The sequence below is a fragment of the Manis pentadactyla genome, chromosome 10 (genome assembly GCF_030020395.1).
Source record: "Manis pentadactyla isolate mManPen7 chromosome 10, mManPen7.hap1, whole genome shotgun sequence".
Taxonomy (NCBI): Eukaryota; Metazoa; Chordata; class Mammalia; order Pholidota; family Manidae; genus Manis; species Manis pentadactyla.
The window spans coordinates 69,722,538-69,740,212 of NC_080028.1; the positions used below are offsets into that span (position 1 = coordinate 69,722,538).

Below are 17,675 nucleotides of genomic sequence, written 5' to 3' on the forward strand. Positions count from 1 at the left end.
AAAAAAAAATTTTTTTTAATTGAAGTATAGTTGATTTAAGAGTTATTTGCTCTTAATTATTGATGGATGGTTCCCTGTCAGGTGCTGAAGGACGGTCCTTAGCTTCAAGTGGAAGTGACCTTCCTCCTGAGAGCATGCAGAAGCCTTGCATACACATTCTAAGCATCATGGGGGAAGGGACTGTGTCCGTCCCATTCATCACTCCATCCCAGGCATCTAGCCCCATACATGTTCCATCACTGGTTTTGTTTTATTTTTTTTCTATTCATTGAAAAGAATACAGCAAGTTTACCATTGCTACTTTAAACCTGGAGAAAGTAGGGCAGCACACAGTTAAGTACCGGGTAGTGCCATGGTGACAGGACTGTTGTGATGATACAGTATTGTGAAGTGCTTATCTTGCTGTCCTGGCAGATAAAAACACTCACTAATGACAGCAAGAGGCATGGTTCTAGTTGATTGGTGTCCAAAAGAGCACAACTAGTTGGTTACAGAGTGCTTTAGAACGCTGGTGTCCCCACCCACCACCCACAGAGGAGCCAATTCCCAGGCCAGTCCTCCACGCTGAGCCCTGCGCTCCTGCAGCTCAGCTCTGAGCCCTGATTCCGCCTCCCCTTCCGCCTGTGACTGCAGTAAGCCTTGGTTTGCTTATATGTAAGTGGTCATTAAAGAACAATGGGGTTGATGCTTTGCAAACCCAAGATAGTGTGATACGCCCCAACAATAGTGATGATAAGCCTCTCTTTAGGTTTTAGCTTTGGAGTAATACAAATCCCTTTAAATTAAAAATCTGTCAAGAATGTGTCATTTTAGAACTGATGAAGTCAGTGATGAGTAAATACAAAACTCTTTATGCTTTTGTAAAGGGACAGGGACACTTCATCTGGTAAGCACATAACACCATTCTGTTTCAGGAGTAGTCTTAAAATATGCAAGTTTTGAATTGAGCAGGTTTTTCCAAAGGTGTCTCTTGCCACAAGGCCATTCAGTGCACCTTCAAGGGGAGAATGTGAGGATCGGATGGGATAAAGTATAAGAAGAGATTAAGTGTATGAAACTTTGAATGGTTTGTGATTGAGGGACATGAGCAATTCACCAGTGTGGGGACCTGAGTGAAAAAGTTCATGCCAGTGACTTTGTGAGAAGGGATTGTATGGGGCACCTGTGGAGGCCAGGGGGGCTGATCAGGAGGTTATCGCTGTCCTCCAGGCAGTCAGCTTTAACCAGGAGAGAAGAAACATGGTCTTTCTAAGCCTGTGATGCAGGAGGGGTGGGTAAAGAGGAATCTTAAGTAGAGAACAAAGGGTCAGCTCTTCTGGGGAAGGGTCTGTATATATGGTTACTGGGAGTCAGGTTTCAGCATGTGAATTGGGGAAATGGGCACAGTTCAGTCCGTAACAGGCAGGTGCTACTGCATGTTGTAGCTTCACAGACAGCAATAAGCCGTAAGTTGTGCCTTTGCCTATAGGTTGTCCACACTATGTTATGAAAAAAGACTGTACAGTGTGTGTGTAGAAGTTGGATTGGTGCTGGTAGAAAAGCTGCTGAACCTTCTCTTCTTGTCAAGAGCTTGGACTGAGGAAGACAGGTTCTGAGGTTGCCCAACCAAGAACCGACTACTGAAATTAGAGCAGGGCTGAGAGATGGGTGTTCCATACATATTCCAGTGTCTTACTAGTTTCTTCCATCTGCTGATTCCAAATCAGGCCAAATCCTCACATACCTACCAAGCACTGTGCAAAGAAAATGCTGCTGGAGATGGATCCTCACTGCCCAGCCCAGCCCCAGAGGGCCGTGGTGAAGTCATGTCTGTGAAATCCCAGGCAGAGGAAGCCCGGGAAAGCTGGGGCAAGCCCAGAAGACTATGCAGGTGTGAGGATCTGACAGTGTACAGTCATTTGGACAGGAAACTTCCCCATTGCAGACCACGTCTTCCGCCACCCCCGCACCAGCCCCTGCTGGAGAAATCATATGGATGTGGTTTACAAGCAACTGCTCAGCGTGTTCACTCCAGGGCATACTGATTTTGTTTTTTTCATTCCTCTTGCTCTGACCCGTGAAGTCCACTCTAGATCCCCCAAGTGAGTAGCCCATTACGTCACCTGCTTCTCTGTTCACTATAAGGTTGTCCTGCTATTTAATTTAAATTTTCCTGGCAGTGGGTAACATCAGTTCTCATTTGAGATCTTGTGCCTACAGGGACTAGGGGATAGAGGGGTCTCATTTTCTTCAAGCAGCATCCTTTCTTGTCAGTTTGCTAATGAGAACATGGGTTTGCCTGTTCTTGTTGGATAACATAAGAAAAACTCTTTCCTGAAACAGTAAATAGATTTATAACACTGTTGAAATCTCTTCTTAGTATCTGTTATTTAGACTACCTCCGTAGAGGAGAGAGAATGTTTGGAAGGTCTCAGAGGTGGATGGTTTTTATCAGTAGTTTGCTGGAGGAATTTTGCCATCACTGTGTATTGCGGGCTTGGATGGGGATGCTTAAAGTGGAATGAAACATGGGTTCGCTGTTCATTTCTTGCTCTGTCTTTTCTATAAACGGGTTATATTCTCCAGTACTTTGCAGGAGCATTTGTTCTGCTTCAACCCCAAAGGGGAAAACAAAATCTGTATTATCGTGACGTTTTGTGTTTGGTGAGTAAGCACTAAATTTCTGTGGTGTCTGCCCACACTTGTGGTGGAGATAAACTTTAAGTGAAGCATAGTGGTTATTTTCCCTTCAGAAGTTGGAGCTCCAATCTGGGAGGGAAAAAAATGGCAATAACGTGGACATCTGTGTCCTTGAAATGAAGTAACCCACATGAGTTCTCAATAAATTGAGTGTGCATTGTAGTGCATTAAAGTCCTAAGAAAAGCTACATGGCCAAGAGTTCATCTCATCCTCCAAGAGTTTTTACATTGCTTCTGAAATTAATGGTAATATTCCATGAATAGCCATTCCAGGTACATTCTGATATTTACTTTTAATCTGCCATGCCCAAAAGAGTTTAATTGTGGAATAAATGAAGGGGCATGGGGTTTTTATTCTAATGCTAACATGTAATTTTGTTTAATTATGTCGAGTTATAAACTAAGCTTTGCCCAGAAGCTGTATAAAATGAAAAACCCAAGTTAATGTCACAGGTACAGAAAAGGTTTCTTAGCTGAAACATAGCTCTCTGGGATAGAGCACTGAGCACACAGAAACAACACATTTTTTAGAAAGACTTGCTAATAACTGAAGCCAAGCCATAAAGGGGTGTCTGATTTCAGATAAAGCTACAAATACAGAGAAGAATCCGTTCTTGTTTTTTTAGGGCAAAGGCTTCCTTCTCACTGGACAAAGCCAGAAACACCTGGTCCCGCACTGCTCAGTCTCTCTGGGGTGCCATCCTCTGGGAAGAAAAATGATGCTGGGTGCTCACCAGACTGAGATTGCATCCCCTGAAGATGAGCTGTGCAGTCATCAGGCCCTTGTCTGGGCTTGTCCAGGCTGTATGAAGTCATCTGGTTTTGTTCAGTTCTAGTGATGATCTGATAACAGCATGTGCACACATGTATGTGTGTGCAGGATAATGTATAATTAATGTATGTGTAGTTTTATGTGTGTTTGATTTTTAAGGTTATCTGTGCATATGGAGAAAAAAAAATCAAACCCTATAGGTAGGCAGTGGTAAACCAATCATCCCTGCTACCCTGGACACCAGTTTCCCCCTAGAGAAACTTCTAGGTTCTTGTGTATCTTTCCCAGGTACATTTCTAAGCCTATTGTATATTTTTTTTTCTTAGCTTTTATTTTCATGATTTTATGTATGTTTTTAATATGGACCAAAGCTGAAAAGTTACAAACAAATGTATGAAAGTTTCCATCCTAAGTCAGTTTCCCTCTGGGGCAGCACATCATGCCAGCTGTTAAGACATCCTTCCAGAAATAGTCTATGTACATATATTTGTATATTTTTCCTGGTTTTCACATATAAGGCAGCAAATTGTGCACACCAGATTGATCTTCCTTTTTTCCTGTAGTACATACAATCTACCTCATCCTTTTTTGTGTGGTGAGGCTGTGATTTATTTGCCCAGTTTCCTATCAGTGTTCCTTAGGATGAGGGGTGGGTGAAGCAAGGGAGGCATGTAGGGAGCAGAACTTGAGGAGGCACTTGCTATCAGTGTGTGTAGATGCTGGGCTAGCACATACACAAACCTGAGAGTGAGTGCCTTCTTAAATTTTACACCTCAGTCACTCATCCTACTCCAAGCCCTGCTATTTTCTTATATACATACTGCAGTAAAAATTCTTGTTTGTATGTATATATATATTTGCACATATTGTTGGATGAGTTCCTAGGTATTAAAATGTTGGCTCAAAGTACATGTGGATTTTCAAATTTGAATAAAGGAGACCATGTACACTGCAGCCAGTCCTGTAAGAGAGGACCTGTTTCCCCATGTTCTTACCAACAAATTGTATTATCAATACTTTCTGATTACTGCCAGTCTGAAGGATAATGTGTCAAGGAAACTATGGTCAAGCTGACTGTTTAAGAGATTAGACCTGAAATCGTCATTTTGCATCTCAAAACATAGAAACTCATAGAGTTAACTGTGGCTGCCTCTGTTCCCCTGGTGGTGTTCACCCTGCATCTGTCTGCTTATGGCACTGGCCAGGAAGTATTATGCTCTTTTCCATTCATTGCTGAGACCACCACCTCTGGAGTCAGGCTGGGTTAACCCAAATGGGACCGCAAGTTAGGGTTGACAGATGTAGCAAATAAAAATTCAGGAATTCAAAGACTGCGTGGGACATACACTAAAAAATTATCTGTTTGAAATTCACATTTAACCAGGTGTCCTATGTTTTATCTGGCAGGCCTACCTGAGTTAAAATCCATCTGTGGCACCTGTGAACTCTGTGACCTTCAGTGAGGTTCTCACCTGTGTCTCAGTTTCTTTATTTGTACTGTTAATTCTGCATAGGGTTCCTGTAGGAGCAAGTGGGATCATCTGCACTTAGCTCAGTGCTGAGTACATAACAGGTATTCCAGAATCTAAGCTCTTTATATTACTCTGGCATGTATACTCTTTACTGCCCCACTTCCCAATAGGTGTCAGGTTCTCTGACCTCTCTGCCATCACCCTGTTATTCCTTTGTCCTAGGAAAGCTCCCTTCTCTGTGCAGCAGGCTCTAATTCTTCCTAAGCTTTTTGATGTTTAGTTAGAGTGTTGCTTCCTCTGTAAATGCTTTCCTACCTCCCGACTGGGTCAGTTACCCCCACTCCATTTGCTATAGGCCCAGAGCTTCCAGCACATACCTTCACAACTCATGTAATGCCATTTGGTGGTCATCTTTTTCCAGGTCTGGGTCCTCTTTAGACTTTGAGCTTCACAAGGAAAAAGATGAGATAATGTGCTAATTAATGCTGGCATGGCCATGACCCAGCAGAGAGCAGGACGGCAGGTGTATGTTTACAGATAACTTCTATTTTTCTAGTCCTCTGGTGACTGGGGCCTCTTCTTTTTTGCCTTTGGCTTTGGAAGAGCCATGACTGTATTTTGAATTTAACTATGAAATTTCTATTAACTTTTCATTATGGTATGTATTTAAAATCCCAAATGAGACCAAAGGTTTAAGGGCATAGCCATTGGTGCCAGAGTTCAGATTATAAAATGGAGTGTTTTAAAAGAAGCAATCATTCTAAATAAAACTTTTGCACATATCTGATACCCTAGAAGCTCTGAACAGAAATGAAACATGGTCATTCCTTCCTCGGAGGGGACTTGACAATACAATGGGTGAATTGTGTTGTCTCCTCTCAGCAACAGCCTTGAGCAGTGCATGTGGAACTTAACATTCTATCACTGTGTGTGTTCACACCTTATAGTAGCACCAAGGTTGGTTCTAAAGAAGATAAATACCAGAGAGATGATCACTTCAGGGGAAATAATTTATGGAAGACCTTGGCCATTATGTGATAGGTTCAGACAATGAAAGAACTTTCACATATTTTTCTCCTCTGTGTTTTCTCATTCAAACAGGATAAAGCTTACACATAGTGAGATAGTCTTTCCTCCCATTTCTAGTACAACAGTCCTGCTCCAGTCTTGATTACTTCTTGGCTAAAAACCACCTCTCTGTCAGCCCCTCTCCCTCCACTCATCTGTCTCTAATCCATCCTGTCTGCCTTTGGCCAGTGAATCTTTATGAGGACTCAGTCCTGACATGACACCCTTCTGAGAACACATAGGACTCCCTTGCTTGCTGCCCCTCACCAGCTGTGTGGTGCAGGCACATGTGGTGGTTGGGATGTAAGTATATATTACCTTCAATCTCTGGGTGTCAGCCAGCCCTGCTGGGTCGTGCTCTAGTCCCAGAACAGCCAGCAATGGCTATGGGTGTGTCTGTAGTGACAGAAACCCAATAAGCTTTCCTGAAATGCTGTAAACTTCTTGAGTGGTGAATCTTGATCTTAGCTCTCCTTGATTCCACAGTTACCACAAGATGATCCTAAATTTCATATGGAAATTCAGTGGACCGAGAATAGGTAAAAACAACCTTGAAAAAGAAGAACAAAGTTGGAGTACTGACACGTCCTGATTAAACTTACTAGAAAGCTATAGCAATCAAACAGTATGGTACTGGCATAAGGATAGACATATAGACCAATGGAACAGAATTGAGAGTCTAAAAATAAAAACTTCCATTTAGGCTCAGTTGATTTCTGACAAGGATGGCAAGACAATTCAGTGGGGGAAGGCTAATCTTTTTCAATGAGTAGTGCTAGAACAACTGGATATCCATGTGCAAAGAGTGCATTTGGACACCTACCTCACACCAGATACAAAAATTAATTTGGAATGTATCAAAAACCAAATAAAAGATAAAGCTATAAGCTTTTAGAAGAAAGCATAGCCATACATCTTCATAACCTTGGATTAGACAGTGATTTCTTAGCTCTAACACAAAAAGCACAAGTGACAAAAGTGAAAATATTTAAGTTGGACTTCATCAAACTTGAAAACTTGTGTGCCTCACAGGACATTATAAGAAAGTGAAAAAATAACCCACAGAATGGGAAGAAATATATGCAAATCATATATCTGTTAAAAGACTAATATCCATAACATAAAAAAAGCTCCTACAACTCAATAATGAAAAAGACAAATAACCCAATTTTTAAAAGTGCAAAGGATCTCAATGAACATTTCTCCAGGATATACAGATTACCAATAAGCACGTGAAAAGATGTTCTGCATCATTAGTCATCAGGTGAATACAAATGAAAACCACATTGAGGTACCACTTATACCCACTAGGATGGATATAATGAAAAAGACAGAAAATAACAAGTGTGGAGGATGTAGAGACATTGGGACCCTCATATTTTGCTGGTAGAAATGTAAAATAGAGCTCCAGGAGTCAGTCTGGCAGTTCTCTAAACAAACATACAGTTAACCCAATGACCCAGCAGTTTCATTCCTAAGTACATAAGAGAAATGAAATATACATCTACACAAAAATGTATATGTGGATGTTTATAGAAGCATTTTTCATAGTAGCCAAAAAGTAGAAATAACCCAAATGCCCATCAGCTGATGAATGGATAAACAAAACATGGTATATCTGTACAATAGAATGTCATTCAGTAATAAAGGAATGGAGTCCTGATACAGGTCCCAGCATGGGTGAACCTCGAAAACATGCTAAATGGAGTCAGTCACAAAAGAGCACATATTGTATGACTATATGAAGTGAAAAAATAAGTTTTAAAAACACATTTCTGTACTTTATTTTCTTTTCTCCATTTTCTTTCTTTAAGAGTAAAGAATTTAACTTATGCATTAGCCTTGTCATTTGTTTTATATTTGTTCCCATTAGGATTATATTATTCTTGTTCACCTAACAAGATTTAATTTTAGTGCATTTGTGATTTTTAAATGTCTATTGTTTTTCAGATTATAAAAAGTAAATCATTCTCATAAAAATCTAAACTTTACAAGAAACTGAAATGTTTTCTGTCATTCCATTCCCCTACAGTTTTTCCTTATTTTTCTAGAAATTTTATCTTTATACTAACTTCTTTGGTTTGTTTTCAACAGAATTATATCATACATACTAACTCTTGCAACTTCCTGTTTTCACTTAACCTCTCATAGTTCCCCAAGCGTTAATGGTGTATTTACTTACCTATTTATCATGTATTTATTTTATAAGTATATGTTTAAACTATATGTAGTTACCTGTTTGTTGTTCTCTACTAAGGGCAGAGCATCATTTCCCTGGGCGAATTTTTAAGCCATTTCAGATTTTTATATCTTCTCAGTGCTACAGTGAATAGTCATGTTTTGCATACTTGTATATACTTCTGTAGGATAGATTCTTATAAATGGAATTTCTGGAGTGCTAGATACCATGAATTTGTTAAATTGGTCTTTCCTATTTCCCCCAAAGAGTTTTAATCTATGATATTAACCATTTAGTAGAAGCCTGACAAGACTGTTCTGTTTCCAAACTTCATGTGAAGAAATGATGCCACTGATTGTGTTTCCAGAGACCTCTTAGGGCCGGCACTGGAAATTATTATCTTTGTCACATTTCACCCTCTGTACCAGTGTCCTGCATTATTCATCCATTTATCCATATTTCTGTAGTTCAGATGTGAGCACCTGAAGCACCAGGCACCACAAGCAGACAGATAGTCAGGTAAAGGTGAACTAGGTGTTCTCCTGCCCATGTGTTCAGCATCAGCATGCACGTGTGTGCTGTCCTTCCCTGCACAGCACAGAAGGCAGCAGCATTGGTGGGGCCAGGGTCCCCAAGAACAGAGAGAATACAGGAGAGATCTAAGGTGACCTAAGGTCTGGTTTCCCTCCTCCTCTGCCTTTTCACTGGAAACGGTAGGACTGGGGAGGTGAAGGGAAAGGGAAAAGGAAGCCGAGCACAGGCTACACACCAGGCATGTTAATTCATGACCTCATCTCTCTTACAGCATCTCTGTAAAAGAGGTGTTGAGATTCCCATTTTAAGGACTAGAGAACTGGGTAGCTCAGAGGGAAGTGTGCCCAAACTATACCCCTAATAAAGGGCAATTCAAGGCCTCTGAATCCAGAGCCCATCTATGCTTCTGCTTGAAATACCAACCCCAAGGACCCCACTTGGGGGGAGGGGGTGTGTTTCAGTATCTGGGGTGATATGAGTGTGGTTGCTTCCAGACTCCTATATCTAGCGGCCTTCTTAAATTACAACTTGGAGGGTTTGAAGATACATCAATTTTTTTTGACAGTTTCTTTTTTTTTTTCTTTTATCTTGGTAAAATACTCCTAACATAAAATCTACCATCCTAACCATTTTAAGTACACAGTTCAGTGGCATTAAATACATTCGTGTTGCTATGCAGCCATTCTACCATCTATCTCCAGAACTCTTTCATCCTGCAAAACTGAAACTCTGTACCCATTTCCCCCTCCCCGAGTCCCTAACCATCAGATTTACAAATAATTTCTCCCATTCTGTGGGTTGCCTTTTTATTCTTCCTACTTTCTTTTAATGCACCAAAGTTTTTGTCATGAAGTCCAGTTTGTTTTTTTGTTGCTGCCTGTATCAATACATCAAATTTTATGTTGAAGAAGAGCTTTTGAGTTTTTACCTCTAATCTGTTTCTTCCTTGGCCTTTTCCATGTCAATAAATAATATGACTAACCTCCCAGTTGCTCAGATGTCTGGAAATTAATTTTGAGTCCTTCCTTTCCTCCTTGTAACCAATATGACAAGGATCCCTTTTGTTTCCACCACCTACAATCTCTCAAATCCTTCTGATTTATACCTCTAATTCTTCATTGCTAGTGTATAAAAATAGAACTGATTTTTATAATGGCCTTGCATCCAGCAACCAAGCTAATCCCCCTTATTCTAGGAGCCTTTTGTTGTAGATTCTTTGGGGTTTTCTACAGAGACAGTTATGTCTTCTGAGAATACGTAGCTTTGTCTCTTTTTTTCAATCTGTTTTCTTTTAATTTCTTTTTTCTTGCCTTATTGCACTAGCTCGGGCTGCCAGTATGTTTAATAGAAGTGGTGAGAAGAGGCATCCTCACCTGTTCCCAGTCATAGAGGAAAAACATTCAGTTTTTAACCTTTAAGTGTGATATTAGCTATAGGTTTTTCATACGTGTCCTTTATCAGGTTAAGAATTTTTATTTCTCTTCCAGCTTTGCCAAGAGATTTTATCAGACAATGTATTTTATGGTGCTTCTGCAAATAATATAATAATCTCTGCCTTAATGAACATGGGCAATAGTAAGTTGCACATTTCATGGTACCACCACCTCTTGTTACAAATTCAGAGTCAGTGAATGATATACTTTATAATTATAATTTTTTTTCCTTTCTGTTTTTAACTCACGCACTAAAAAAAAAAGTTTGTTTAAATATTTTAAGCACATCACAGCTTTTCACACTGCCCCTATCAGTCCCATCCAGAGTTCTCAGCAATCAGTATGTGCACTGACATCAGGGGTCTTGATCTCTTGGTATGCTCTTCTCTGCAGATGCTCCTCATCCACCTTGAAGACCAACCCAGAACAGTCCTTCCCCTTTTCTCTTCTAAGTCATTTCTTGCCATTTTTTTTCTTAGTCAAGATCTTTTCCCTTCTTGCCCTGTCTGCCTTACTATCCCTTCTGTGACGTGATATAAGAAACTCCTCAGCCAGGTTTCCATTTTTTCTATTCCTGATGCTAGTGAGGTTTGACTTTGGGCTTTACTATGGCATTAGTTCTTTCTTAGGAAGCTGTGCTAAGATGTACTATAAACTATGTTAATGCTAAGGTATTATGGCTATTCTGACCCTAAAGAAATTCTAATATATACAGATGAGAGCATGTTGAACATAAATGTAAATGTTTTCATTTAACTTGACTTTTTGTAATGTAGAATTTACTCCTTCACTTCTGAACTCTTACCTAAAAATTACTTACATCCCTAGGGGATGTTCTTCCTTCAGAAGTGATTTATTGATTGCTGTGTGCACAGTTGTGAGTCACTGAAAAGAAATAAGAATTCAATACATTTGGGTATGGGGTAAAGAGAAAGCTAACTTTTTTGCATACTTGTTTGTACCAAACTCAGGAAGTCCTTACCTTGCTATGAATCCTTGCAGCCACCCTCTGAGGTGTGGGGATTACCATCCACATTTCACACGCCAGGACACCAAGGCTCAGAGGGACAAGTGCCACAGGGCTTGTCAGGGGCAAGAGCCAAGGACCAAATGCTGGCATCGCAGCTTCCACATCCATGTCATACCTCCACACAAGGAGTATAGAAAGTTCTGGAAAAGCTTCACAAGAGAGGTTCATCTTTGGTTGAGGAGATCCAGGGAAGATGAGTTTTGTGTTTTCAACAGGTTATTGGGGGATATTAGTGATTTCCCCAAAAGCAGCATCCCTCTGAAGTTTGGGAAAAAATGCCCTATTACTGTAGATTGCTTTGTAGACAAGGTCTCCTTTCCAAGTGTTACGTAAGCCTTTCTTTTGAAGTGCTCATTTTTTAACCATTCTGTATATGGTCATTAACTGCTTGAACATTCTTTGTGTCTGCCTCAGTCAGTATGTGAAGTATCATGATGAAATGCTGTTTGAAAATCAGGAATGGAAGACACTCCACAGCCCAGTGTTTTATAAAGTCCTTGCTCTTGTGGCTCGGGTAGCTGAGGGAAGTCACCTTAGAAGTTAAGACCTTAGTTTGTGGCCAGCACTGTAATGAGAGGCAGCACTTGGAGCTGGAGCACCAAGTTCCGATTCTAACTCCCACACTGGTTGTCAAACTGAGTTAATACACATACAGCTTTTAGAATAGTGCCTGGCCCCTAGTAAGTACTAGGTAGGTATTGAGTCATCAGAAAATCTCCAGGTCAGTATGAATGGGAAGAAGGGAACATTAGTAGTGGCTTTGGGGTCTTTGAGAAAACTGGTTAAGGAAAGTAGTGATAAATTAGCCTTGGCCCCTGGAGTCCTTTTGAGATAGTTTATCATGTTCGAGTCCATACAGGACTCATCCTCCCTAACTGCCAGTCTATTCATCTGGGAAAAGGACTGGCCTCTAAGAGAAGCAGAGTCTCAGAGAGAATTGTGTAAGTCAACACAGATGCCCACAGTCCAGGCTCAGCTAAAGGAACATCAGTCAATGGCTCCTTCAAACCAGGAGCCCCAGAGCCAGCCCTGAGCAGCAAGGAGGCAGACATGGCTATCGGCAAGTCCCCATCACCACTGGGGGAGAGGCTCCTGGGTCCCCTGTGCCAGTGCTGCTCCCCGCAGCCGAGCTCCTCCCGTGGGGGCAGCCAGCCTTTCCCAAGCAGTCCCATAGAAGAGAACCATCCAGAAGTGTAGGCACCTGACCGGCCTCCCTGAATCTTTAAACCCTGGGAACCTTGGGCTAAAAACACCTCTTTTTATAAAAGTTATTTCTTTTTTTTTTTTAATGAAAATAATATATAAGCTTGGAAACAGGGAGGAAGAAAGGAAGGAAGGAACTTTTAAAATGTCGCCTAAAGGATTTTGAACCAAATGTGAAAGTCTCCCTCACTCCCGCTCCTGTTTTCTAGATTTAACCAGAGTTGAGAGTTTTCTTTGTATCTTTGGAGATGTTTGATCCATAATATATGAATATGTGTAAGCCTTTTAAAAATTTACATGGGACTTTTACTCCTCCATGTTTTATCTTTTTAACTTAATATATAAAAAAGATATTTCCAGCTCAATATAGATCTACCTCTTTCTTTTCTTTTTATTTATTGCTTTTATTAGGATTAAATATAAAAATAGTATTTCAGTGAAATATGGACATTCTGAACTCTTATGCATGTAACAACAAAGCTAAAAGTAAATGACCACCAAATGGCATAATTAACAAGGAAAAATGGATCGATCCACAATTAAAGTGGCGATTTAGAGAAGACTTTCAGAAACTGATACAGATCAATTGGCCAAAGCAAGGAATAATGACCTAGGAGATTTGAATCACACCATTAAAAAGTTTGGTTGGAAATTTGAGGAACTTCCTATTTAACAATTAGAGAGCACACATTCTTTCCAAGCTCATGTGGAATATTTAGAAAAACTGTCATACTACCTGGCTGTAAAGGAAACCTCAGTTCTGCTAATTTTGGTTTTTCCCTTTATTTCTTTCTAAACTAGTTCTACCAGGTTCTGTTTTCACATCTGCCTATTTCATGACCATCTAGACTGAATTCCTTTATTTCTGCTTTAGGGTATTTTTCTTGGTGTAATTGCTTCATAAGGACTTTTGCTTTCTTTTTAATTCATGATGGAAATGAAATGTTGGGTATAATTCTCTTCTGCTAATGGCAAGGCTTTCCAGGTGAGTTTTCATCATTCCCAGGGAGGCTGGGCTGCTCTTTCTCATCATTTTTCTTAATGCTGTCTTCAAAGGATGCTGAGACATTCCTCCATTCCTAACATGGTGCAAGAATCATATTGCTTTGCTTCTCTCAGTAATGCTTAATGATGTTTGATACAGATAGGTCTAGTTTAGTTGACAATTTATCTGACTCCCCAGTTTGGAGGAAAAGATTTGTGTCTGGCTCACAGCGCACCCCAGTAAGTTAAACAGTGCCCTGCACATCGTCAGCACTGAGTAAATACTTGTTGAATAAAATTGGCATAGAAGGGCTCAACAAAACAGATCTAGAACTGAATTGGTCATTCAAACCCCATTTATTAAAATTCTGATTCCTTATTACAAGAAGTATGAAAGCCAGGAATCTGAAGGAAGAGGGTCCCCACATACTTTACAACGCTTTGTCCAAATGATCATCTCTGTACTGAATCCTGTGTGCTGAGGGGTACACTTAATACTAAGACCTTGAGCCCTTGGTCTCTTTCACACTATTAGTGGAACAGAAAAATGCCTCTTCCCCTGGATGGGTGTGGGAAAAAGGGATTCGGCAAGATGCATGTGCCAGCTGATCTGGCATTTGGGTTCCAAGAATTTTCCCCATAAAGGTACTCACATGGTCTAAGGCCATGTGTATGGTAAGAAAAACTTTAAATAGCATTGGTTTGAGACTAGTGTTCAAAGCTGGGTCCACACACAGGAGGGGTGTGCATGATGACTCACTGTGATGGGGCAGAAAAGTTATAACTATTTATATATATTTTTTCTAAGTTGAAGGTAGAAATTAAGGTTCACTAATAGTTAATATTAGAATGACTACACCGTAACTCAGTCAACAACATTGGGTCATGGCCATTTAAACTTTGAATTTCAAGGGAGGGGAACAGAGATCCCATCTCACTTGTTGATTTGCTTTTAGCACATGACTACTTTTTTTTTATTAAGGTATGATTGATATACACTCTTATGAAGGTTTCATATGAAAAAAACAATGTGGTTACTACATTCACCCATATTATCAAGTCCCCACCCATACCCCAATGCAGTCACTGTCCATCAGTATAGCAAGTTGCCAGAGATTCACTATGTCCCTTCTCTATGATACACTGTTCTCCCTGTGATCCCCCACACCATGTGTACCAAGCATAATACCCCTCAGTCCCCTTCTCCCTCCCTCCCCACCCGCCTTCCCATACCCCTCCGCTTTGGTAACCATTACTTCATTCTTGAAGTCTGTGAGTCTGTTGCTATTTTGTTCCTTCAGTTTTGCTTCATCTTTATACTCCACAGATGAGGGAAATCATTTGGCATTTGTCTTTCTCCACCTGGCTTATATCACGGACCATAATATCCTCCAGCTCCATCCATGTTGTTGCAAATGGTAGGATTTGTTTCTTTCTTATGGCTGAATAGTATTCCATTGTGTATATGTACCACATCTTCTTTATCCATTCATCTACAGATGGACACTTAGGTTGCTTCCATATCTTGGCTATTGTAAAAAGTGCTGCAATGAACATAGGGGTGCATATGTCTTTTTGAATCCAAGAAGTTGTATTCTTTGGGTATGTTCCAAGGAGTGGAATTCCAGGGTCAAATGGTATTTCTATTTTGAGTTTTTTGAGGAACCTCCGTATTGCTTTCCACAATGGTTGAACTAGCTTACATTCCCACCAGCAGTGTAGGAGGGTTCCCCTTTCTCCACATCCTCGCCAGCATTTGTTGTTCTTAGTCTTTTCGATGCTGGCCATCCTTACTAGTGTGAGGTGAGGTCTCATTGTGGTTTTAATTTGCATTTCCCTGATGATTAGTGATGTGGAGCATCTTTTCATGTGTCTGTTGACCATCTGAATGTGTTCTTTGGAGAACTGTCTCTTCATATCCTCTGACCATTTGTTATTTGCTTTTTGGGTGTTGAGGTGTGTGAATTCTTTATATATTTTGGATATTAACCCCTTTTTGGATATGTCATTTACAAATATATTCTCCACATGACTACTTCTTGCAGTTTCTCTGTGCCTGGTTGAGTGGATTTCTAGATTATTCTCTTATTTTATGTTAGTAAATGCATCAACAGCTTCGGCCATTTCAGAACATAACCCTTACTCTTTCAGGGACCCCCTGGCGGAAGGAGCAGACAGAGGACCTTCAGCGGGTGCTCAGGAACATGGACAGAGAGATCCCACTGGTCCTCGTCAGTGGCAACCATGATGTGGGCAATGTCCCCACTCCCGAGACCATCGTGGAGTTCCGCCAGACTTGGGGAGATGACTATTTCAGCTTCTGGGTTGGGGGTGTCCTGTTCCTCGTCCTCAACTCCCAGTTCTTGTATGATGCCTCCAGGTGCCCTGCCTTGAAACAGGCCCAGGACCAGTGGCTGGAGCAGCAACTGAGCATCGCTAGGCAGCAGAAGTGCCAGCACACCATTGTCTTCCAGCACATCCCGCTGTTCCTCCAGAACATCGACGAGGATGATGACTACTTCAACCTCACCAAGCCCGTTCGGAAAGAGATGGCAGACAAGTTCGCCAGAGCAGGTAGTGACCTGGCACCAGAGGTGTCTGGGTGGAAGGGTGGTCAGCAGGGAGGTTCCAGATGCTTCTCCCACCCCTCTGCAGCCTGGCAAGGGAGAATGGGGCTTTGGACAGAAGTGAGTTCTAATCCTAGCTCTACCCTGTGGCCTCAGACAGGCTGCCTAGGGCTTCTGAGCTGCAGCTTCCCATCCACAAAGTGGGGACAGAGAAGTGCTCTCTTACTGGATGGTTGTGAGCGTTAGTGGGAAGAGGCCTGTAAAGCATTGGAATAGCCCCCAGCCTACCAAGTACTAAAGCTGTGGTAGCTGCTCATGGGGCCCTCCAGGTGAGGATTATGGGGCTGAGAGCTGTGGTCTGAGTATGGCTACGTGTGCTGGGGCGAAGGAGGATGCCTGGGCATCTTTTCTCATTTCTCTCGAAACCATGAACTTGTCCAAGGGCAGATGATCTTTAAGACCCACGCCTCCCACCGGTATTAGACATGACCCAGGAAGTCCTGGGACATGGCTGTTGTGGAAGATTCTGGAGCCTCATCTGTTTCCTTTGGTGAGGACTGAGTACTCCTCTAGAAACAGGAGAGACAAGTTTATTTGGTCCTATTCAACCTGCTGTAAGTTTTTAGCTCATCAGACATGTGACACCTGTGTGTGCACACACACAGAATGAAGACACTCCATTTCTAGAGATGTCAGCTGCCCAGGCACCCTGTGCATCTCCAGCCCCCGCCCCTCATTTCTCTTCTGGAAGCATCAATGGTGTTCCTCTCATGAGAAGCAGTGTGTTCTGAGCCAATTCCCTGCATTATCAGTGACTCGGCAGGATGCCAGTTTTGACAACTATTGTATCTCTTGTTTTTGGTCCTAATGCCTCCTTTCAGATCTTCCCACAGTGTACTTAATCAAGCTCTTTAAAATTTAAAACACATTAATTTTTTAATTAATACAGGGGGCCTGACCCAGTAGCACTTGTTTAAAAAAAGAAATCCTGACACTCTTCTTTTTATCTTTGAGCATTAAATGTGTTTGCATTTACTTGTGAAATGTACAATAGGCCCTTCTGTGTTTTTGAAACAATTTACAAAAAGCTTGGATAGTTGGAGACATTTTCCAACTGCTAAATGGAGATGAAGTTGGAAAACTTCTATTAAGGCCTTTGAAATTTTATGCATGCTTGAGTTGGTGCAGAAAAACCGTTTTGATGACAAGGAAATGAAGTGTCAAGATGGCATCAAGCACCACCACGGAGACTGTTTTATAACAGAGAATAATGCCAGAGAGAACACTTAATGCCAGTAAAATGATTCCTTTCATGTCAAATGTTAAATGATGCAGACGCCTTCCCTGTAGCTGCTCTTTGTTCTTTGTTCTTGTCAACACATTCTTGAGTGGCATATGGTTCTGGATTTCCCATCTGAAGACTGAGTGCATGTGGTCCACGAGCTCCCCCAGACATTGAGACCTGTAGACACTTCAGAGAGAGCCCACAGCTCCATAGGACATCCCTGGGGGAAGGCTGCTGCCCACTACCGGGAACCCCAGGGAAGCAGCATATCCGGGATGCACCAGTCACCTTCCTATCAGGCCTGCTGCCCTGCAAGCTCTGGAAGGATTTGTCAGCACAACCAGTGCTGGTCTGTGTCTCAGAGGTGGACTTGAGTTTGCCTCAGCTCACAGAGACTGATACCTACCAGCAGAATGTCAATTGATTAATTTAGAGCAAAACTGAATTGCTGCCATGAGCATCGGAAGCA

General features: G+C 41.4%; 1 protein-coding gene across 3 annotated transcripts in view; it reads left to right on the forward strand.

Moving 5' to 3' along the window:
* Window positions 1-17,675, forward strand: part of CPPED1 (calcineurin like phosphoesterase domain containing 1) — a 119,839-nt gene that overhangs the window by 67,158 nt on the left and 35,006 nt on the right. For 2 of the 3 annotated variants that reach the window (XM_036917853.2, XM_036917854.2), the window contains exon 3: window positions 15,506-15,928. In XM_036917853.2, coding sequence (XP_036773748.2) covers window positions 15,506-15,928 — 423 coding nt within the window. Of the gene's footprint in view, window positions 1-14,681; window positions 14,773-15,505; window positions 15,929-17,675 lie in introns of all 3 variants that reach the window. The other variant, XM_057486914.1, reaches the window with a different exon arrangement.